The sequence below is a fragment of the Falco rusticolus genome, chromosome 3, assembly GCF_015220075.1.
Source record: "Falco rusticolus isolate bFalRus1 chromosome 3, bFalRus1.pri, whole genome shotgun sequence".
In the NCBI taxonomy this organism is placed as follows: Eukaryota; Metazoa; Chordata; class Aves; order Falconiformes; family Falconidae; genus Falco; species Falco rusticolus.
The window spans coordinates 116327012-116348661 of NC_051189.1; the positions used below are offsets into that span (position 1 = coordinate 116327012).

At 54.8% G+C, this 21650-nt stretch overlaps 4 protein-coding genes across 9 annotated transcripts; 3 read left to right on the forward strand and 1 right to left on the reverse strand.

The window, feature by feature from the left end:
• Positions 1-852: 852 nt before the first annotated feature.
• LOC119144013 (coiled-coil domain-containing protein 28B-like) lies at positions 853-7199 on the forward strand. Of its 5 annotated transcripts, none has more exons than XM_037378751.1 (10): positions 853-941; positions 2038-2233; positions 2334-2488; positions 2564-2718; positions 2827-2849; positions 3468-3849; positions 4437-4580; positions 5089-5425; positions 5628-5746; positions 6196-7199. In XM_037378751.1, exons 2-10 carry the CDS (start codon positions 2079-2081, stop codon positions 6235-6237), a joined length of 1512 nt encoding a protein of 503 aa, XP_037234648.1. In that variant the 5' UTR covers positions 853-941; positions 2038-2078; the 3' UTR covers positions 6238-7199. The 5 variants fall into 5 exon arrangements, with proteins under 5 accessions (XP_037234648.1, XP_037234647.1, XP_037234649.1 ...); XM_037378750.1 differs by lacking the exon at positions 853-941 and adding an exon at positions 1279-1411; XM_037378753.1 differs by lacking the exon at positions 853-941 and adding an exon at positions 1280-1411 and having other exon boundaries at positions 3464-3849.
• A 112-nt stretch (positions 7200-7311) lies between these two features.
• On the forward strand, positions 7312-14214 carry DCDC2B (doublecortin domain containing 2B). 2 transcript variants are annotated; one of them, XM_037378755.1, is made up of 11 exons: positions 7312-8044; positions 8886-8943; positions 9368-9444; positions 9680-9811; positions 10335-10481; positions 10934-10973; positions 11385-11453; positions 11694-11883; positions 12114-12214; positions 12680-12727; positions 13543-14214. In XM_037378755.1, the coding sequence occupies exons 1-11, from the start codon at positions 7755-7757 to the stop codon at positions 13672-13674; spliced, it is 1284 nt and encodes a 427-aa protein (XP_037234652.1). In that variant the 5' UTR covers positions 7312-7754; the 3' UTR covers positions 13675-14214. The 2 variants fall into 2 exon arrangements, with proteins under 2 accessions (XP_037234652.1, XP_037234653.1); XM_037378756.1 differs by lacking the exon at positions 12680-12727.
• A 320-nt stretch (positions 14215-14534) lies between these two features.
• TMEM234 (transmembrane protein 234) lies at positions 14535-17188 on the reverse strand. Its single transcript, XM_037378758.1, has 5 exons — positions 17169-17188; positions 16444-16595; positions 15905-15971; positions 15627-15719; positions 14535-14909 (listed from the first exon to the last, which is right to left on the reverse strand). The coding sequence occupies exons 1-5, from the start codon at positions 17179-17181 to the stop codon at positions 14848-14850; spliced, it is 387 nt and encodes a 128-aa protein (XP_037234655.1). The 5' UTR covers positions 17182-17188; the 3' UTR covers positions 14535-14847.
• EIF3I (eukaryotic translation initiation factor 3 subunit I) lies at positions 17182-21447 on the forward strand (the record flags this gene model as incomplete). The annotated part of the gene is made up of 11 exons (XM_037380076.1): positions 17182-17265; positions 17455-17547; positions 17669-17756; positions 18303-18368; positions 18744-18893; positions 18997-19124; positions 19407-19517; positions 19907-19996; positions 20341-20414; positions 20585-20677; positions 21023-21447. Coding segments are annotated over 11 exons (1059 nt in total), but the record flags the coding sequence as incomplete, so codon positions are not given.
• Between the last annotated feature and the right edge of the window lie 203 nt (positions 21448-21650).

The following is a 21650-nucleotide window of genomic DNA, read 5'->3' on the forward strand; positions in this document are numbered from 1 at the left end:
CCTTTTCCTCCGTGGGACTCCAGCGAGTTCAGGTCTCACCAAGGCGGCCACCTGCAGCAGAGACGGGGACTGACGAGTCTCAGCAGTCCCGCAGATGCACTGGGATGCGTTCCCTGGAGCCGAGCGGGGCTTTGTCTCCCAGCCCTTCGCTGGCAGCGTTGCTTCCTCCAGTGCGGGGACGCGTTTCCCTATGGAAGGAGCTGGCAGGAGCCCCTAAATGAGCGCATGTAGCTCTGGCCTGGCAGGACCACCCTGTTCCCGGCAGCTGGGTTGAGTGAGGGCTGCAGCCGGGCTCTGGGCTTCTCTTCCTGTTCCTTTAGGAAAAGAAAAACTTCTCAGAAAGTCACCAATCCCCCCTCACCCCCTTTATTTTATTTTCTTTTCCCTGTTACGGTACAGATAACCTCCGCGGGGGCTATTGTATGTATCTTTGTATCCAATAGAAACACCCAGCCTTGCTGCTGCCGCTGCCGCCTCGTTTCTCGTTCATTAGCCCACGTTTGGGAGCGAAGATGGGGGGCAGCGGGTGGTGGGGAGGGGGCTGAGCGCGGCTTCCCTGTCTCCCAGTGGCTCCACCACTGGTGCCCAGCAGAGCGAGGTGGGGGAGGCTGGGACCTGCTGAGGCGGGGAAGGTTGGGTGGGTCCATCCCCAGGACCCCCAGCATGGGGGGTTTGGTGTGTGGCTCTGAGGGGGGGGCAGGTGCATCAGCCCCCCTTGCCCTGGGCCTTCTGGCTCCGGTGGTATCAAACCCCCCGGCTGGCCAGCCTCCGGCATCTGCATCTGCTCCACAATGTCCCAAAATTGGCTTAAAGTCCTGCAATAACTGCAGCGAGCAGCTGCGCTCCGTTCTGCGCGCGCTGGGGGACGCGACTCGTGGAATCCTGCCGCGGCGCGAGGCTGGGGGCTCCCTCCCGCAGAAGCGGATCCCGCGATCGCACCGGTGACACCAGGGGGACTCGGGGTGGCAGAAGGAGGGGGTGGCAGGTGGCGACCCCAGGGCTGCCGGCGTGCTCCGGGGGAAGGCACGTGGGAGCAGACCCCGGCACCGCCAGCAGATCCCGGCTGTGCCAGCGCGGCGGCCGTGCCCGCTCCGGCTGCGCGGGACCGTGGGCCCGATCCTGCCCTCTCCCCTACTCCCGCACGCAGCTGTGATACCCGGCGCGGCCATCCTGCACGCCGTGCTGGTGTCCGCGATGCCACCGCCCTGGGGACACGCCGGAGGAAGTTCCCTTTCCCTTTAAATGCAAATCTCAGCCCTGGGGCTGCGGGGACGAGTGTCCGGGGCGGGGGGGGGGGGGGGCTCGGGGTGGCCGGCGGGCTCAGGGACAGGCACCGGTGGGCTCGGGGTGGCCGGCGGGCTCGGGGCCGCAGCTGGGTCGGCACCACAGGCCGGACCAAGGCCTGGCGCAGGTCAGTGGCTGCGCGGCCACGGCGCTCTGGGAAGGCGGCCGGAGGCTGCGGACAAAGCGGGGGTCCCACAGCCCCCGCCGGCCCCGTCCTGCCGCTGCGGGGGGCCCTGAGGCGCGGGGGTGCTCGGCCAGTGCCGCGGGGTGACGGGTGCGCGGCGGTGGCCTCTGCCCCGCTCTGGCCGAGGGCAGCGGGGGGTCACGGCCTGGCTGGCGTGGCCCAAATCCGCCTCCCCGCAGCGCTGGGGGGACGCTGAAGGCCGAGGCCAAGCCCTGGGCTTTGCTCCGCTCCGCGATGCTCCAGCGCAGCCGCCGGGGTCGTGCAGCCCGAGCATGGCGCCAGGGAGGGGGCCCAGGCCCGGCTTCGGCCCTCCTGCCACCACCGCGGTGCAGCCCGTGCACCCCGCTCGCCTCATCCGTGGCCGGCACGTCACCGTGCCGAGGGTCCCGGGGCGGGTCCCGGGGCCTCCCTGCTGCGCTGTGGGCTGAGGCCGCAGGGACAGCACCGCTCTGGGCGCTGCTCCCCCGGGGGACCCCGGTCCCCGCCAGCTTGGGGCACGCGTGTCCCCCCCGGGTACGAGAGGCTCAGCACGGGGAAGGAGCCACCGAGAGCCTCGTCCATCCCGCCAGGGTCCCTGTCCCGCCGCCCCGGTGCCCCAGCACCCCTCAGCATGGAGGACCGGAGGAAGAAGCGGAGCCCCAAGGCCTGCCTGGCCCCGCCGCTGCCCGCTGGGGCCCCACGGCCGCTGCCCCACAGCAAGAGCACGTCCTTCGCGCTGCCGCTGCCCACCCTGCCCTCACCCAGGCAGCGCACCCGGCTCAGGCGGTCAGTGCGGGCCCAGAGGTGGCCACCAGCCCCCCACAGCCCCTCTGGCACGGGGCCAGGGCGGGTCTGGGCGATGCCAGCCTCTCTGTTCCCCGTGCAGGACAAGCAAGGAGCGAGCTCGGGCAGGCACAGGGGTGTCACGGGGGGCCCCGCTGCAGCACAGCTTCCTCACCGACGTCTCCGATGTCTGCGAGATGGAAGGAGGGCTGCTCAGCCTCCTCAGCGACTTCCACTCGGGAAAGCTGCAGGCCTTCGGTGAGGGGCTGGGGGGCCAGGGGGGTTGGGGGGGCCAGGACTGGTGGCCGTGACGCCTCCCACCTGCGGGCACAGGGAAGGAGTGCTCCTTCGAGCAGCTGGAGCACGTGCGGGAGATGCAGGAGAAGCTGGCGCGGCTCCACTTTGGCCTTGACGTCTGCGTGGAGGAGCTCCCTGAGGAGCAGAAGAAGGTGGCGGCCGACAGGAACCTGGACCAGCTGTTGGCACATGTGAGTGTCACCCCCCTTGCCCCTGCCTGGCCCCGCTGCCATGGCTGGGCACCCCACTGGCCCTGGCCCCGCTGCCGGCACCTCAGTCTCTGCCTTTGCCTCCTGCAGCTGGAGGAGCTCAGCAGCTCCATGTATCCTGAGCCTCGCACAGGGTGGGGGCCGTGGTCATAGTGGCGATGGTGGCAGTGACAGCAATGGCAGCAGCAATGGAGGTGGTGGCTGTGATGGCATTGGTGGCAGTGATGGTGGTGGTGATGGTGGCCATGACAGTGGCAACAGCAGGGGTGGCAGTGATGGCAGTGGTGGCAGTGTTTGTGGCAGTGATGATGGGGGTGGCAGTGATGACAGGGGTGGCGGTGGTGGTGATCGTGGGGGTGGCAGTGATGGTGGCAGTGATGGTGGTGGCAGCCGCAGTGGCGGTGGTGGCAATGATGGTGGGGGTGGCGGTGGCGGCAGCGGTGCAGTGGCAGTGGTGGTGGCAGGGGTGGCAGCGGTGGTAGGGGTGGCAGTGGCGGTGGTGGTGGCAGGGGTGGCAGTAGTGGTGGTGGCAGTGATGGCAGGGGTGGCAACAGTGGCAGTGGCAATGGGGGTGGCAGTGGTGCCACTGGTGACGGCCGTGGCAGCGGTGGTGGCGGCAGTGGTAGCAGTGGCAGGGGTGGCAGCGGTGGCGGTGGCAGTGGCGGTAGGGGCGGCAGTGGCGGTGGCACGGCATGACCCCACGGCGCTCGCCCTTGACCCGTGCCAGCCAGAAGCTGCACCTGGCCGAGAGCTCGGACGCCGAGGACGCGGCCGCCTGACCCCGCGCCCGGCCCGGCTGTGGGGCGGCCGCGAGCCGCGGCGCCCAAGGGACCCCACAGCGGGGCCGACCCCGCGGAAGGGCCGCCCGGGCCCCCGCCGGTCAAACGGGGGGAGCGCAGCGCCCCAGGCCCTGCCAGCGCCCCCCGCTGCCATCTTGGCGGGCCCCACGGGCGGGGGGACGGCGGCGAGGGGGCGGGGCTTCGCCTGCCGTCGCGCCCGGGTGACGTCATCACCAGCCGCCGGGTTGCTGGGGCGGCCATGGCGGCGGTGCTGGGGCCGCAGGCCGAGGCCGAGGGGTGGCGGCGGCTGCTCCGCGCCGTGACCCGCCTGCAGGTGGGGGCCTGCCCTCGAGGGGGGTCTTGAGGGGAAGGGGGACACACCTGGGTGGCTGGGGGCCCGTGGGGGGACGCGGTGGGGGAGCATCCGTGGGGGGACATGGCTGGGGGGGCCCCCTGGGGGGACGCGGGTGAGGGGGGCTCTGTGGGGGGACACGCCTCTGGGGGGCCGGGGGGGGGCGTGGGGGGACGCGGGTGTGGGAGCCCATGCAGGGACGCGCCTAGGGGGGCCCCGTGGGGGGACACGGGTAGGGGGTCCCCCCGTGGGGAGGCATGCTTGGGGGGACACGCCTGGGGGGGCCCGTGGGGGGCCACAGGTGGGAAGGGACATCACGGAGAAGGGAGGGGGATGCCCGTGGGGTCACCTGGGGGGACAGAGGGGTCGGCGGCGGGGGGCCCTGCTCCAGCCGGCGGTACCGGCTAATTAAAGCCTCATTAAAGGCTCATTAAAGCCCGCCTTGGTTCCAGACATGGCTGCGTTTGCTCCTTGTGCGCCGGGCCGTGTCCTGTGGGGTGCTAGGGCAGGGGGCGGGGGGGAGGGGCCCTCTCCCTGGCTCCAGCAGTGCCCCTGCCCTGTGCCCACAGGCCTGTGTCAGGGGTTACCTGCTGCGGAAGCGCTTTAGGAACCTGCGAGCGGAGTACGAGGAGGTGGTGCGGGAGATCGAAGGAGACCTGAGCCAGCTGCGGTGGAGGGGACGGCTCCTGCCGCGGCCTCTGTTTGTCCCTGAGGTCCGTGCGTCAGGGCGGGGGGCTTCTGCGGCCCCGTTTGAGACAGGGACACGGCGGGCGGCATGGCTTGGTGGTCCAGGCAGATGATACTTGTACGGGATAGTCCCAGCAACCTGTAATTCTACCAAATGAATCAGCAATGATTGCATAGCCCTGGCCTGGAAGACTCTCCCTGAGTCGTGACCCTGTGTCGCCAACTGAGGATTTCTTCCCCCAGGGGAAGCTCAGCCTCAGGTCAAACACCCGCCCTGCACAGGTCACTCCTGGAGCCTGACAGGTGGCTCCTGCAGTGGCTGAGTGCCGCTCTCATCATTTTACCGCTTCTGCAAGAAATGCCCTCGAAAAAGTTTTCGCTGTTCAAGCCGGAGCACATCACTGTGGTAGCAGGAGTGCTGCTGATGGCACGTCTCTGGCTGGGGCAGAGCCTCTGGCCCACAGCAGAGCCACCTTTCAGATCTTTATATTTTCTTTTCCTTATATTTCAATCTCTCACATATTCCCCCTTTAGATACCAACACAAGGGAAGCATGCAGCTCCACAGGAGACTGTACCAAGCGATGAGGCTGGCACGGAAAAAGCACAGGAGCTGGATGCCTCTGAACCAGAACGCGACTGGGGCTGCAGCAGTGTGAATCCTACAGCCCAGCTGCAAAGCAAGAAAGAACTGAGCTCCATGGGCAAGGGTGATGGAGTGAGCCCCCCCGATTTTGGGGCTGATGCCACTAAATGCACTGAAAAGGTGTGCATCCCCCCTGCAGAGAACGAGGACTGGCAGAACGGCAGTGACATATCCTCTGTGTGGGACGATGCTGTCCTGGAGGCAGAGTCCCTTGAAGGCTGCCTGGGTAAGAGATAGGCGCCGGTGCACAGCCTGTGCTCTCCTGCGTGGTCTGAGGGACCTGGTGCTGTGCATGGGTAGCGCAGTAGGTCCTTGGAGAACCGAAACCTTGAGAATATCTTGGAAAAATCAGAACCAACTCGGTGCAGGAGACAGTAGGTGCAACATGAATCTTTGTTCTAATAGGTTATTCTCCCATTTCTTCGCAGAAATTCCGCTTGAGGACATAAAGGAGCTTCCTCGAACTCGGTCTGGTCTCCAGTCCTACAGAAATCACTTGATCATGGAGTTGCTCTGGCTGCAACAAGCTATTGTCAGCCGTAAAAATGTAAGGACCTGACCCTTCCTCTTCCCAAACAGGGGGTCAGAGGAGTGCCTGTCTGCAGCTGGAGTGGTGCCATCTGCAATGGCGATGGCTCATTTACCCAGCGATCGGACTGGATGCTGGCAGGCCCTTTTTTTTTTTCCCTTTTCTGGAGGGGGGGGCGGGAAAGAATGCTGGAGGAAAATGGGAGCTGGTTAGATCTGGTTCCAAGCTTTGTTCTTGGCCTGCTACAGGGATGTTGCTTCTTTGGTAACTGCCTGTATAATGCAGCGGTACATACCTAGGCACTTGCCAGCTTGGTGAGCTGCTACAGGTGTTGCGCGAAAGGTGAGATTTGTGCATCTTCTGGCCAAGTGCAGCAGTTTTGCTGGCTAATCTGCAAGGGTGGGTGCCTTCCTGCTTGTAGGTCTTTGGGATTTAATCATTAATGCTTGGTTTTCTTTCTCTTGCAGTATTTGATGCTGAAACAGAGGCTGGGGGTTCCTGGTCCATAGGAGAGCATTCCCGAGCACGAGGGGCACATGTATTGGTGTGGAGAAGCAGCAGAGCTTCAACACTGCAGTCGTGACAAGACCTCATGGACATTAGCAGCTTGGGGGAACTCCAGCTCTGTGGGTTGATGTTTTCCACTTTGGATGAATGTGGCAAGAAAGCCTTTTATTTCTTTTAAAAGTGAATACTTGGTCAAAGTGGGGATTAAACAACGCTTTGAAGCCAGGGAGGTGGTTGTATGTCCTGGAGGGAGTCCCAGCGAGGCCTTCTTCCACAAGGACTCTATTTTGTGTTGGCTGAGCTGGACGGTCCTGGGGGAAAATCGAGGCTGGGAAGACTGTCACTTCAGAAGGCGCTTGACCAGCTGATTGCTTGTGGTGGAACTAAAATGCCTAAAGGCAGCAGGTGCTTTGAACCTGCAGACACAAGCTCTTCTCCACTGAACTGTGGGGGACCTGTATTGATATCCAAGCTGTGTATTCGGGCTGGCTCTGCACATCACAGCTCTGCAATATCTGGGATCTCCAAGCACTCCTGGTAGGCTTTGGGGAACACCTAGGTGAAGTACTAAGCTGGGAGAAGAGTTTCCTCGCTTCCCTGGGCAGTTGGTGGGGAGCGATGGCACATCAAACCCAACCTTCAGGAGATGAGATTCCTGACTTGCATGTCTCTGGTCGTGGTGATATCTCTCTATGTGGCAGAGTCACCTGGACTGGTGCTTAAGGGAGCAAATAAGGACTTAACAGGGTTTGGCGCTGTGTCTCTGTGCTGCTCTAGTTCAGGGGCATTCGCGGTCTCTCAGGGTCTTTCCACATGGTGCTGTGGTTCCCTACTGTGACCCCACGCTTCTGTGCAGACACTCTGTATTCCTGCCACCTGGACAGTCACTTTTGCCATACGGCAGTTGTATCCTTCCATTCCCGAATTATGCCAGCTTTTTTGTGAATAAAAAGCTTTGCTGACACTCATCTCTGAATCTGCCTATTCCTGTCTGGCTTGTCACCTTCTCCTGGGCAGAGCCAGGCGAGTCCGTGGTCCGTTTTGACCCATGGCAACCTGTTCAGTGCAAAGGGTGGTGAGGCCACAGGGATGTGGATGTTTGTTCCATCCACACAGGACAGAAACCCATTGCACTCCTCATGCAGGTAGCAAGTGGTGGCAAGGGGGTGACAGCATCTGGATGGGATGTGAGCTGCTGCCATAAAGATGCTGGCACTTACTGCACCTCCAGGCTTGTTAATCTGAGCCCGGTGGCCACGGAGGCTAGTGAGGGAGCTGGCTGTACTTGGTGTTTGAGGACTAAAGAGCTGTGTGGTTCCTGGTTCTCAGGCAGGAAGGTGCTCTGCAGGTTGGTTGATGCCACAACTTCCTCCTGCTGGGCCTGCATCCATGGAGACAGCGAGTTGCAGCCAGCCTGCGCTGGGAAGGGACAACAGGGAAAGGTTTGGGCTCAGCAGGAGGCTGGCCGGAGCTCCCTTCTGCTCCCTACACTGCTCCGGGGCTTGCTTGACCCGCAGGGATGAACTGGGGGATGAATTCCTGTGGCTTAGCTCCAGTACCTCCAGCCAAGAATGTGGTGGTGTATCGCAACGGTGACCCTTTCTTCCCTGGGAGGAAGTTTGTAGTGAACCAGCGGCGATTCCTGACCTTCGAGGTGTTTCTGAATGAGGTGACCAAGAGCATCCACGCGCCCTTGGCTGTGAGGAACCTCTACACACCCAGGCATGGCCACCGCATCGCTGAGCTGGGGGACCTGCAGGACGGGTGCCAGTACGTGGCTGCAGGCTTTGAAAAGTTCAAAAAGCTCAAGTGAGTAGACAGACCTTTGGTCTCTGGGTTTGGTAGGCGGCTTTAGATCACCTCTGTGGGGAATGTATTGGGGTGTGAATGGAAAAAAAAGGTAAGAGGGGTACAAACCCAAGGAAAACCAGAGACTGATGAGTTTCTTTTCCTCCTGGAAACTACTGGACATATTCTAGATCACATGGGAAATGCAAATATTCCTGATAAGATCATTTGACTCTCAGAAGAAAACATGCTGAGGGAGGCGTGTGTCCTCTGGCAGGATGTTGTGATGGGTGCTGCTCTGCTTCCCGCGCGCCTTGTTCTGTGGTGTGTGGGAGGCTCTGCTGCCCACTTCCTCAGCAGGGCTGATAGTTGCGCTATATTTGCCAACAAATGCTTTTGCTTTGGTTTGATGGAGGGTTTTTTTGTTTTCTAGTCCTGCACAAAAGTAGAACTGTTAACAGAGGGTTAAAGAAGGTTTTTGCGGCATCGCTTAACGCTTGAGAGTTTGTGTGTGTTGTGTGGCAGGTGAATATGGCTCCCTGGTGTATGTTGCATTTCGGTGAGGAGGTGGTCCATTGGCCAGCCCTTGGAGCCTTGGTCAGCGAGTAGCACCAAGGGATAAAATCGTCTGGGTCTCTGAAATGGTCTGTATTTGCCAGGGAATTTCTTAGATACAGCAGATTGTAATCTAGACTGAAGTTCTGGGAGACCACAAGGTGAAGCACCTGGAGAATTGTTCCAGAAGTGACCCACACATCTGGCAGTGATGCACCAAGGCAGAGTAGTCGGTAGTTTTCTCACTGCTCTTTAGCCAGCTGTGGCCCAGTTGGTACACGGCAACATCATTGCCTTGTTCCCACAGCTATTTAAATCACGGAAGGAAGGACCTCCATGGGACAAGAACCAGCGAGGGTCTGCGGGTGAGTCCCTGGGGTGAGTGGGGGTGCAGAGTGAGCAGGGAGGTGGGAGAGGCATTAGAGCTGGCGCTGATGAATCTAAAGTTGAGGTTTAAGGCTGCGAGGTCCCTGTTTGAGATCAGGCAAAAGCGCCACAGGAATCGGTAGGACGTGTGAGACAGCGCAGGGGCTGCTGCTGTGTACCTTCGTCCCCCTGAGTGCAGGGGAAGGACGTGTGCTCGGAGGTTGGCTGGCAACTCTGTGACGCGCTCAGCAATGCAAAGAGCCTCTCCAGCTTGGTGTTGCTGACAGCAAACCCCACCTAGCAGCAGCAAGACTGAAGGCAAGGCGGGTGGTGTCCCAGCGCAGGCAGCTCCTGGTTGAGGGAATAGCCCTGGGATGCTCTGTCCCAGGGCTGTCCCTGTTCTGCACTGAACTCTGTCTCTAGTTCCGCGTTGTAGCCCCCTGGAAGTCAAACGTCTTGGCACGATGGCAGAAGCACGCCCGCCTGCCCTGCACGATACAGTAAGTGCCTCAGTGTTTTCTCCTTGGAGGATCTCTGGGAATGTTTTCAGAGGCTGGAGGAGGGAATTCCTCTGTGAGATTCTGGGAATGCTGCCCCACAGGGACAATTCTCAGCTTCTACCAGAAGTATTTGTTATAAATATTGCCAAGGCACCAGTGGCTGTGCGCTTTTCCCCATCATCCACAGCTACGGGAATACTGGCTCCTCACACGCTCTGGGTTTTTTCTGCTGCAGTGTTTTCCGGAATGGGGATTTGCTGAGCCCTCCTTTCCCACTGCCGCTCCCCAAGAGCACCCCACTGCAGTGGGACACGCTCCTGGCCCTGCTGACAAAGAAAGCCGACCTGCGCAGCGGAGCTGTTAACAAGTGGGTATCCAGATAAGGCACTGCTGGCCCGCCTTTCCTCATGTCTGGAATGTCAGCAGCTCCGATTAGCGCAGTGGACTGGGAGTTCAAACGGCCCTTCCAGTCTGCTTCTGCAAACTCATTTGCTTTTCAGGTTTTCCCATCTTTAACCCCAATATCCTGGGTGAGCTGTGAGGAGGGCTGATGTTGCTGGTGGTCTGGTGAGAAAGCGATAAGGAAACAGTAAAGCATGGCATAAAAGTTTATATCTAGAAGGAGGGGCTTTTATCCAACAAACAGCCTACCTTCTCCTCATACATCCATTTACTGGCACCCAAGGAGAAAGCTGAGATCTACTGCATCTCGCTGATCCCTGGGTGTAATATTTCTGCATGCTTCCTTGGAGTAATACTAAGAATGATTGATCCTCTCTGCCTTGTCTCGGTCCTGTTTTACCACTTTTCACTTGTTCAACCGCTTCCACGCTGAGGGGTTGTTCAGGGTCTTGTGACAGCTCTAAACCCTTTACTGTCTCTTCCTCAAGACTCTGCAGGCTGGATGGAACCCAGGTGTCTGGTGGAGAGGAGCTGCTGAATGGCAATTACTACGTGGCAGTGGGAAATGAGGAGTACAAAAAACTGCCTTACTTTGAGCTGCTGGTGCCCCAGGATTCTGCACGCAGGACACTGTGGTACATAGGCTGTGGCAGAGTGATTTAAAGATTTCTCTCCATGGTGGTCTTCAGCTAAAGCCATCCTTTTTGTAGCCCTCCTGTTCAGTGCTTCGGGGCTGGGGTTTTGCTTCATGTGTTGGAAGTTAGGAAGAAAGAATGTGTTTTCAAAGCTTTTGCTGTAATGGTTAGTCCCTGAAGTTCAAAGCTCAGCACCAGAGAAAGCAAGCAGTTTGGTTGTTCCTCACTTAAGTGTTCGTCAAGCACTGAGGAACACCTGCCCGTTAGGCTGGGCACTGAATTTCACAGGCCTGTGGTGGGTGGGCACTGTGATATAACGGGAATGTGATCTACTCTACCTGTGCTGAGGAAAAACACCTCCAGGGGCCCTCTCCTATGGGAAGAGGGGAGATTGTGTCCTCCTACAGCCGACTTCTGCCTGATGCTGAGAATCTGCTGCTTCTTTGTTACAGGAACCACCAAAATAGCAGGCGCAAAAAATACCGCAGAAAGGTAGGTGGCTCAGTTGGCATGGGACTGTGTGCAACGACTGCCATTGCTTTTGTGCAGGCATACCTCTGCTCCCAACTGCCATAGCTACAGCATCCTTGCTTGGTACCATTCCCAAAGGAGAGGAGCTAGAGACAGCGATGCGGCCAAATCACACTTGAATTAAATCTCACGACCCAAAGAAAAGCTCCTTTAAAGTGGCCTCACTTACCTCTTCTCCTTTTTGGCTGATAGGCAGGGAGAATTCACTCTGGAGCTAGACTATCTTTCCTGCTCACTGTGGGGGTCAAATGCCCAACAGAGACTACAGATACAGCAGCTGGGCTGTCTTAGATTGTCCGTTGAAACGTGCATCTGGGCTATCTGTGCCTTTGGCTTTTTAAAATTTACTCTTCCTTTTTTGTTTGTATTTAGTTTGGTGAACTCTGTGCCAGCTCCCAGGACAGACCTGGTGACTCTGCTCTTGCTGAACCACCTCAACAGGTAGCAGTGACTGCAAAAAGTGTTTCAGGTGTTCCCTGTATCTTTGTCACTTGTAGTAGCAGCTTAGAACTCCAGCCAGAGAATGCAGTGTTACAGCTTTGTACCAGTCAGGATCAAGGGTGATCAAGGGTCACAGGGGAAAAGTGCAGTGTGTAAGGGATTGCCCTGTGAAACTTCTCTTGTTTTTATAAACTGCGTTATCAAGAAGACCTATCAGAAGTGTGTGATGAATACTTTCAGCTGGACAGTCACAGGGTGCAGACCACAGGAGCTGCAGAGAAAGAGAAGGCCCCAACTGCTCTTCCACAACGGCAAAGGCAAGCCAGGAAATCTCGCTTCAAAGAGGAAGAGTCCATTTTCCATGCTAAACCTGTCCGTGCAGGGCAGAACAGAAGGAGCAACAGGAATGTGCAGCGCTGGCCTGATCAAGGTAAAGGACACTGCTGGAAGGGTAGAGGAAGACTGGCTTTACTGTGACGCTAAAGAAGAAAACACCTGCAGGTGCACTGAAAGCAAGCAGTGATGGATCCAATAACTTCTTTATTTCTGCTTCTTTCCTCTCCTGGGCCTGTACGAGGACTTTCTGTAGCCTCAGCAAGCCCAGGCCATGGCTATCTGCAATACCCATTGAACAGCTTTTTTCTTTTCTTCTCCTCGCAGAAGAAAGTGTCTATAAACCCAGAGATCCGAGGAAGGAGATGCGAGGTTCCCAGGCAGTAAAGGAGGATGGACACGCAAGGGTGGACGTACCCATTGATCAGGTCTGAGAAATTACTTTCTGCCCTGTTAGGAGTCTTACTGCTGCAGGGAAGTACCTGTGGTCCCACTAGAATCTGTCGGTGCTGCAGGTTTTGCACAGCAGGGAGGCCAACTCCATTCAGAGACAGCCTATGAGAACACATCAATCAGTAGTTTATAGCAATTGCTTGGGGAAGTCCTTCCATTTTCTCGCTCGTTTTAAGTCCTATTTGTTAGGTTTACGAAGCACTGGGCTTCTCCCTACAATGTGTAAAGATGAAAGTAACCACCAGAGGGAACTTCAGAAACCAGAGGACAGTGTGTAACTGCAGGGCTTTGCATTTTAGAAAGTGGAGAGATTGTCCTCTGGGTAATGAATATTTCCCTTCTGGAATGTAAGAGTTACAGCTTCCCACTACAGTAAGGATATCAAAGGCTTTCCTCGATTTTTTTTGTGTGTACTACTTCTATTCTTGTTCCTATTCCAGAAAGTTGCAGAACTTATACCAAAAGCCAAAACGATACACCACAGTAAGGTATTTATTCCACTTAATGGCTCTGTGAAGCATGTAAGATCCTTCCTGGCTGTGTTCTGATTTCTTACACTAGAATTCAGTAACCCCGAATACAACTTGTTAAGCAGAACTTGCCTGTAGCCAGGTGAAGATTAGAAGCTGGCACAGAATAAACACGTAATTCATAAAATGACCGAACACATTTTATTAGATAGTAACAAGTTTAAACCCCTTTTTTTAAAAGGGGGGAGAGAGAAAAGTAGTTTTTAGAAACAAGATTCTGTCTGAAAAATGTCTGCAAGGTGCTTATTATTTGTGGCATTAATGCTTTAAACTTTTCACAAGGACATTTAGAATTGATGTAATGGGATGACATGCATTATATTGCAGGTGATTCACAGCTCTGCCTCGGTAGCCTCTTTGAATTAACTAAAACTTCAAAGGAAAATAACTCCTTTGAACTTAAATTAGAGAAAGGCCTAGTAAAGAATTAGCTAATGGTTCCTGACTTCTCGGCTCAATGGGGAGCCTGGTGTGCTGTGTTTGCTTTAGAGGCTGGGCTGGCATTTCTCAGTGGGGTGGGCAATCTGGTGCCGCTGTTTTCCCCCGCCCAGATCACTCTGCTGTACCGTTTTTACTACATTTGCGTGTTCACAGCTCTCCTCTGCAGAGAGAGAGAATCACTAGGCATTAATTAATGTTGAATTTAATGTAGAATCCCAACTTTGCATACCAAAGCTATGGTAAGACTGGAAACGGAATCCAGGAATTTAGTCCCAGAATCTTTCTGCAATAGTGAGGTGCTAATAACTGTATTTCTTTCTCACTGCCAAAAGGCACGGACTGCAGACAAATCACAAAAGACTGTGGCAAGGAAAAAGGATGCCAGTGACTCTGAGGATAAACAGCACCGAAGGATGTTGCCCTTGGCAGCAAAGAGCTCTGAAGAGTTCACAAAGGGAGTGTGATGGGAAAAGAGGGACAGTTAGGTACAGGGATATCTGCACAGCTGAAGACAACAAAAGCAGGGGAATCCTAGATTTCTGTACCACCACAGGCTGGCCACACTTTTTGATGAATTAACACACTCTTCTAAAAAAATCAAGCATACTCATCATCTAGGCTTGAGAAGCAGAGTACCAGTGAGCAATGAATCAGATGCACGATGTTGTTAAATAATGAAGATGTTCCCCCTTTCCTCAGAGGAAACAGCTGCTTTTCTGAACTCTAATTAAGCTGGTGTGTGTCTGAACTTGGGAAGGAAGAATTACTAACTAGAATACACACCTTTACAACAAAAGGTCTGCCCAGAAGTTTATTCTATGTCAGAAACTTCTTATAAAGAAGTTTCATCATATCATCGTCCCTCTGATTTGGAATGCTTGGATAATGTTTGCAACACTCAAACCTGTTCCCAAGACTATACACATTTTGTTTCTATTAACTTGTTTCAGGAGCATCTGCTTGATCTAGGAAAAGTCAGCGTAATAAACAGCTCTTATATTAACTGTCTCTGTGCAAGGCTGTTTGTATTTCCCTCCGTGGGGTTTCTGATTAATTACGAGGATAACTAAAATAAAAGATTTTTCCTTTTGTCATTGATCTGCTCTCTTGGACTGATAATTTCACTGAAAAGAAAAACACCCTTCCCTCCCTACGGGCAAACTGCACTGTTGTTATTTTACAGATTAAAATAGGGACTGTGCAGTGTGACCCGGTACATCACAGCTGAGCACAGTGGAGGAAACTGCTTTCATGTGCTTGGCCACAAAAAGGGAGAATTCCTAAACAGATCCCTTCTATGCAAATATCAGTTAGGCCCAGAAAGTCACGCTGAATGATTTATTAATCATTTATTATCCCTTCAGCACTGAACAAGACGACCATCCTTTCCTTGAAACACCCACAGATAAAAAATTCCTTAACTCAAGACATTAAATAGGATGTCCTTGCAACAGGCCTTGTTCCACCCTGGTGCTCAGGGAATACAGTCCAAGCTTTTTGACACCCATGTGTCAAAATACAGCTTCCTGGGTGCAACTGAGCCAAAGGGTCTGCTGCTGAGCCAGAAGCTCCACCTCCAGCCATGGGGGGGTTACCTTTGAACAGGTTCTTTTCCTCTGCTGCTCACTGTGTCTTGTTCACGAACCAGCGACACAGAGCATGACTCCAAGGACTGTGAGCAGCATTCCTGCTGCAACCCCTATAGAAATGAAAAACAATATATTGGGAACCTGCACAATTCAATGCCAGTCACTCAGATCTTCTCATTGCTAAATACAGGGTGCTCAGATGCCATGGTAAACAGGACAGCATAAATGTCTAGACAGATATGACCTGGACCAGATGAGTTCTGAAGGGGTTGGATGGTTGGACTGCCCATGTACATTGAGCAAAGCATGTTTGTAAGAAAATGTTGCTGCTGATGTATATCTGGCTAGCAAGAACCAGGCTTAAACAACAAAGAAATGCTTTAGTGTATTCCTAAAGCTGTTGCGCTGGCTCCTGGTGTTCTTAAGTTTTCAAGTTTCCCACCACTTTCTTACTTTCTGAGCAGGGTAATGTTACTGTAGGATGTAAGGGAAGGAAAGGATGGGTATTAACATTTGGGGGCTTATGGGGCACTCTTTTTCCATGGTGGGCATATTATTTAGTGCTTCTCTTATAGTTAAATAACTAGTTAGGTAAAGGCTCAGGCCTCTAAGCGCTGTTAGCTTAGAATAGCCAGTTCTATCTTCACATTTACTAACCCTGCCCACAAGTCCATTTCACTTCCTTTTTGGGTTCTGTAGCAAGAACTGCTGCTTAACTAGTTAAAGCCCTTGGTGGGTATTTGCTGTTCTTCAGGAACCAGAGGGTAGCCCAAACTATTAAGTCAGCAAATAGATGCAGGAGATGATGTGTTTGAAGTGTAACTTACTTTTACCACCAATGTCTTCTCCCAGAATCTTCCCAGTCACCAGCGTGACTATCAAAGCCAGGGAGTTACAGAGCGGTACTGCCAGGGACATATCTGAAATTGAACAGTTTTAACACAAGCAGTTTACAAATGGATAATCTTGTACACATTGTAAGACACTGTTTTGTGATTATGGCAAGACAGCTGCTTGATGTTTAGCTGAATCACCAGACTAATCAATAGCACTGATCCTCCCAAAATCCCAAATAACCCACTCCAGAAAAGCAACGAGAACTAACCTGCTGATGCCAAGGTGAGGTAGAAGAGGAGAGATCCACCTTGATTGAGCAGAAATGGCACCATGTACTGCAGGAAGAACATGAGCCTGTCAATTGCTGCTTGCAAACCCACCACACGCACCCCCAGTGAGGGGGCAATGAAGGACCCCAGACCCACTCGCACTGTGCTGTGTTTGGCAGCAGCAATGTGGCACTCTAGTGATTCCACTGCCAGTCACAACCTGCTCAATGCCTTAGTTCCCCAGCCTGCAGAAGGCAGACTGTGGTTATTTCATGCAAAATATGAGGGTTAATGACCTGCTGCCTGCAAAAGTGGTCTCAGTTCTGCACAGGAAGAGGCAGTGCTATAGGCAATTAAATGAAATATTACTGAGGTTAAAGAATTCTGATGATAAATGGAATATTTAAGTATCAAGTCCAGAAGTAAAGAGGTAGGAGTGATCCCAAAGGCAGCCTGACACCCTCCTACCTCCCTGGCCCCAGAGCCCAGACAAAGTTGCACCTTGTAGTTGAGGCCCAGGAAGCAGACGAAGTCTCACCTTGTAGTTGAGGCCCAGGAAGCGGATCTCAGCCAGCAGCTGCTGCAGGCGGCCCTGGCACTGCACCTCCTCCAGCCCCGCCGCACCTGTGCGCAGGAATGGCCCGGTGCTGCCCCACAGCACGGCCACCAGCACCAGCACCACTGCCTCTCCTGTGGCACAGCCTGAGCTCAGTGGCCTGATGGCCCCAGGGGAACACCAGCCCTGCCATCACCGCCCTGAGAGGGCCCGCACCGGGTCAACCTGCCCTCATCTCCCCACAGAGGGCCTGGCCAGGCTCACTGCCACCCCCCAGCAGGAACAGCCTCCCCCAGCCCAGCTCACTGCTGTCTCCCATCATGAAGGTCCCCACTCAGGCCCTGCTGCCACATCCCTCTCAGAGAAACACCCTGCAGCAAGCCCAGCCTGCTGCCGCATCCCCCTCAGGAAAGGCCCCTAGCAGGGCCCGGCCTGCGGCCACACTCCCCTGAGGGAAAGCAGCAGAGCCAGCCAACATGGCCACATCCCCCCTCAGGGAAGGCCCCGCTGCAGGCCCGGCCTACGGCCACGCTCTCCCCTCAGCGAACGCCTCACAAGCGACCCAAGCCCAGAGCCACATCCCCTCTCAGGGAAGACCCCCACAAAAGCGGTGGCTGTTTCCCTTCCTAAGAGAAACCCCCTCTACTCCCCTCAGGGCCGACCCTTCCCCGCCCAGCAGCGCTCTCCCCTCAGCCCCGGAAGCTCACCCACGGGCGCCATAGCGACGGTGACGTATTTCCGCTCTGCGCGCCCTCTGACCCGGAAGTGCCCGTGCGGCTCTCTCGCCACAGCGGTGCCGCCATGGTGAGGAGAGGGGATGGAGCTGGGGCAGTTTTGGGGGTAGTGACTGGTGACCGGGCGGTGTAGGGCCGCCGGGACGGGGCTCCTGGGCCGCGGGGCCGTGGGGGGCGGCGGGGGCGGCCCAGGAGCCCCGTCCCGGCGGCCTCGGCCGCGTCTGGCCTGAAGCATTAAATGGCGTCTCCCCCCTCGCAGAAGCCGATCCTGCTGCAGGGCCATGAGCGCTCCATCACGCAAATCAAGTACAACCGCGAGGGAGACCTGCTTTTCACCGTGGCCAAGGATCCCGTGAGTGCGGCGGGCCCTGCTCCCCTCCCCTGTTGAAAGCTAACCCTCACCGCGATAATTAATCAGTCGCGTTAATTAATCCGGCTGGTAAGAGGTGTGCTGGGTTGTTTTCTTCTCCCAGATTGTCAATGTTTGGTATTCAGTGAATGGAGAGAGGCTGGGCACCTACAATGGCCATACAGGAGCCGTCTGGTGTGTGGATGCAGACTGTATCCTTTGATTGCAGAAACCAGTTTGTCCCGGATTTTTCTTTACAGTGATTCACTTAAGGTGATTCCTCCCAACTGCTGTGCTGTTTTTTCTTGAAGAGGAGCACGGGGACAATACAGTGCGTTGAACTCTTCCGCTGTCTTTCCCTTACTCTGTCTTCTGGGTACTGTTTTTTTCCCCCAGGCTGGAATAACACATGCAGTGTGCCCCATCTGCCCTCATTTGTGCATCACTGCTTTTGTTGTTGTGGCCCTGGGAGATTGGGGAAGGTGCCTTGAGTTGCACAAGGTCTTTGGTCTCCAAAGGGTGCGTTAATGCAACAGCTGGAGCCTTTTTCTTTAACATTTCAAAAGGAAAATTGTGGATTTTGTAATGGGAACACTTAGCCTCTGTGTCTGCTTCCACTGGAGTGTTGTTAGTCCTGGAATGGATGTTGCCCAATATCTGATAGGGCTTCTTACTCGTGTTTATAAGTATTCCCATGGTATCTAGACAGCAGCTTTTGGGGCTGAGAACATACTGATATTCCTTAACTGGTGACATAGGGGACACACGACATGTGCTCACTGGCTCTGCAGATAACAGCTGTCGGCTCTGGGACTGTGAAACAGGTAAGACTTTTCCCACACAGCTGCGTTTGTGTCCCAGCTTTGTCCTGCTGTGAAGTCCACTAAGCTGGCAGGACGTGGTGGCAGCATACACACGTGCTTGTTCATCCCCCTGAAAGAGGTCTGAATCCTAACTTGGACTGCTGGAGGGAAGAGGGTTTGTGTATGTGCCTGGTTTCTGGTGAATATGTAGTGAATTGACTTACTTTACCACCCAAGTAGTCAAAATGTGCAGTGAGAGCTTGCAGGTCGCCAAACTTGCTTGTCAGCTGCGCCCAGTGCTCTCATCCTCCCTCTGACCCTGCCGTTCAGCTGATCTTTGTCATTAACCTTGCAATCAAATACCCAGTGAAGTGTCGTTTTCTGCTCTGCGTTCAGGAAAGCAGCTCGCTCTAGTGAAGACAAGCTCAGCGGTGAGGACGTGTGGGTTCGACTTCGGAGGAAACATCATCATGTTTTCCACGGACAAGCAGATGGGATATCAGTGTTTCGTGAGCTTCTTTGATCTCCGGGACCCCAGCCAGATTGGTGAGGAACCCAGGCCAGCACTGGCACGAGGGAATAAGGGGAAGTGTTGATCGCTGGAGCCAGTGTCACCGTGTCTCTCTGTCTCCTTCCTTCCTTCCTGCAGAGAACAACGAGCCTTACATGAAAATTCCCTGCAGTGACTCCAAAATCACTAGTGCTGTGTGGGGCCCTCTGGGAGAGTTCATCATCGCAGGACATGAGAGCGGAGAGCTGAACCAGTTCAGTGCCAAGGTCAGTCTGATAAGGAACAGCATCTCCCCGGGCAGCAGTGCTTGGGGGAGGATATCACAGCATTCCTGGTGTGGTCATGGGACAGAATATGGCCTTTTTGGCTCGAACCAGCAGCCTTATGGAAGGATAGTTAAAATATGCGGCTCCCTTGAGCAAGGCCGATGTAGCAACATGTGCCCTGCAGCTGACAGTGACATCTCCTACATTTTTTTTTAATGGGGAAGTCGCATGTACACTCACTTTGCCTGCCAGCATGCTGAAACTGCCTTCTTCACCCTTCAGTCAGGGGAGCAGCTTTCAAACATCAAGGAGCACACCAAGCAAATCAACGATATTCAGACCTCCAGGGACATGACCATGTTCATCACTGCCTCCAAGGACAACACGGCCAAGGTAAGGTCTCCCACCAGAAATGCAGGGGACTGTTGATATTTGCTTGCAGGACTTTGCTCAGAGACGTGGCTATTGCAGAGGTTTGCTCCTTAGAAATTTGAGTAAGGGGAAAGTTCGGTGTGAAAGGGGAGATGCCACCCTGTGGAATTAACGGCCAAGTATTGAAAACAACATTGCCAAAATATGTCTGCAGTGTGCTACCGCCAAAAAGTGATAGAGGCGAGATATATCTTAGGCCAGTATTTTGGGGAAATATTTTTGGGATTTGGGTGCCCATGAGCAACTGTAGGGGTAACATCTGCCCAGGTGAGGCCTAGCAGCCAGATTTGTGTGAGTTAATTGGGTTGCCGGCCCTCCTGCAGAATAAATTTCTCCCTTTTGCCTCCTAGCTATTTGATTGCACGACACTTGAGCATTTGAAGACGTTCCGGACGGAGCGACCGGTGAACTCTGCTGCACTCTCCCCCATTTTTGATCACGTAAGAATGAGCTCGCTCGTTGTCACAATTTTACTGTGACTTGCCTCAGATAGCTGGAATACGGAGTGTTACCAGCCCAGCTAGAAAAAAACATCACTGTGGAATGGGTCTGGGGAGCTTTGCTGCAGGCTGGTGCAGGGAACAAAGCTTTGTGTCCTCTGATCTTCAGATGTGTCTGGGAGGTGGGAACTTCGTGGGGCTGGAGTCAGGCCTGCTCATGAGTTGGCGCGATCTGCTGGGTTAGTAGGAGGCTTCCCCAAAGTTTGGCTTCCTCCTCTCCTGGCTCCTGCTGAGCGCGTGTGGAGTGACCAGCACTGAAGCGTTGTGGCTTCTGTCTGTTGCAGGTCGTGCTTGGTGGTGGGCAAGAGGCCATGGATGTAACCACAACCTCCACCAGGATTGGAAAATTTGAGGCAAGGTTGGTCCTTTTCCTCTGGCAGGGCTGAATCCTCACTCCTGACAGCCCAGGGTTCTCTTCTCAGAGCATCTTGCGTCATTAAACTTGCAGACCTTTTTTGAGGAAACCCTGATTGTGTCCCTAACCAAACTCCCAACTTCCTGAGATAATTTAAATCTTCCTTCTCCCAGGTTCTTCCACTTGGCTTTTGAAGAAGAGTTTGGCAGAGTGAAGGGTCACTTTGGTCCGATAAATAGCGTTGCATTTCACCCCGATGGGAAGAGGTGAGGATCTCTGTGGGTCTTGCAGGGTGCCCCAGTCAAGTCAGGCCCACCTGTTGGTTAGGATGTGGCTAGGCTCACAGGAGCTCTGCAGTGGGAATGGAGCAAGCACCTTCCTTAATTCTCCCATTCCAGCCCTGCTGCCTCCCCCCAGGCTGACCAGGGGGTTCATTTAGGCCCTATTGCACAGCTTGGCTGCATCACTGATTGTTTTGTTTTGTCTTGTGACTCCTTTATCAGTTTTTGGGGGGCATTGTGAGAACAAACCTCACGACTATTTGGTATAAACCTGGAGGCAGCGAGGTCCTGACAACATCCGTGATTTTATCTTTGTCTTTCCTCCTGTAGTTACAGCAGCGGGGGTGAGGATGGCTACGTTCGCATCCATTACTTCGATCCCCAATACTTCGAGTTTGAATTTGAAGCTTAAAGGAGGACTTCCCCTCCTCTTCCCTCCTGCAGTCCATCGACTCCTGCACAGAACTGTTGTAAGGCCTGAAGTTACTCTGCTCCGCAGGAGGCAGCGGGAAGCAGTTAGCAGCAAACTTGGGGGGCTGTGTGAAGGTGGGGAGCTAGAAACCCAACCGGCTCCAAAGGGCAGGACTGGCTTTCACCGGAGGTAGAGGGAAGGCAAGGGAGGGAGCTGGGCTGGCTGCCTGCCTGCCCCTGGGGATGCTGACTTCCTGCCCTGCTGGGCATATTTATATATCAGGGGAGAAAAAAGATCATCAGGAAATAAACAGAAATCTTCTATAAACACAAGGAAAAGCGCCTCTGATTTTGGTTTGGCTTTTTTTTTGGGCTGGAACAGAATTAACCTGAGTGCTTTGCTTTCCTGGCTCTGTTGGCGGTGCCTGGCTCCCCACCCATGGGCAGACAGTGCCTCTGTCCGCCGTAGCTTAACTCTTTCCCGGGGAGGATCTGCAGCTATGGTTCGGGTCCAGCCCTGAAGTGTGAACAGGCTGGAAGCGCAGCA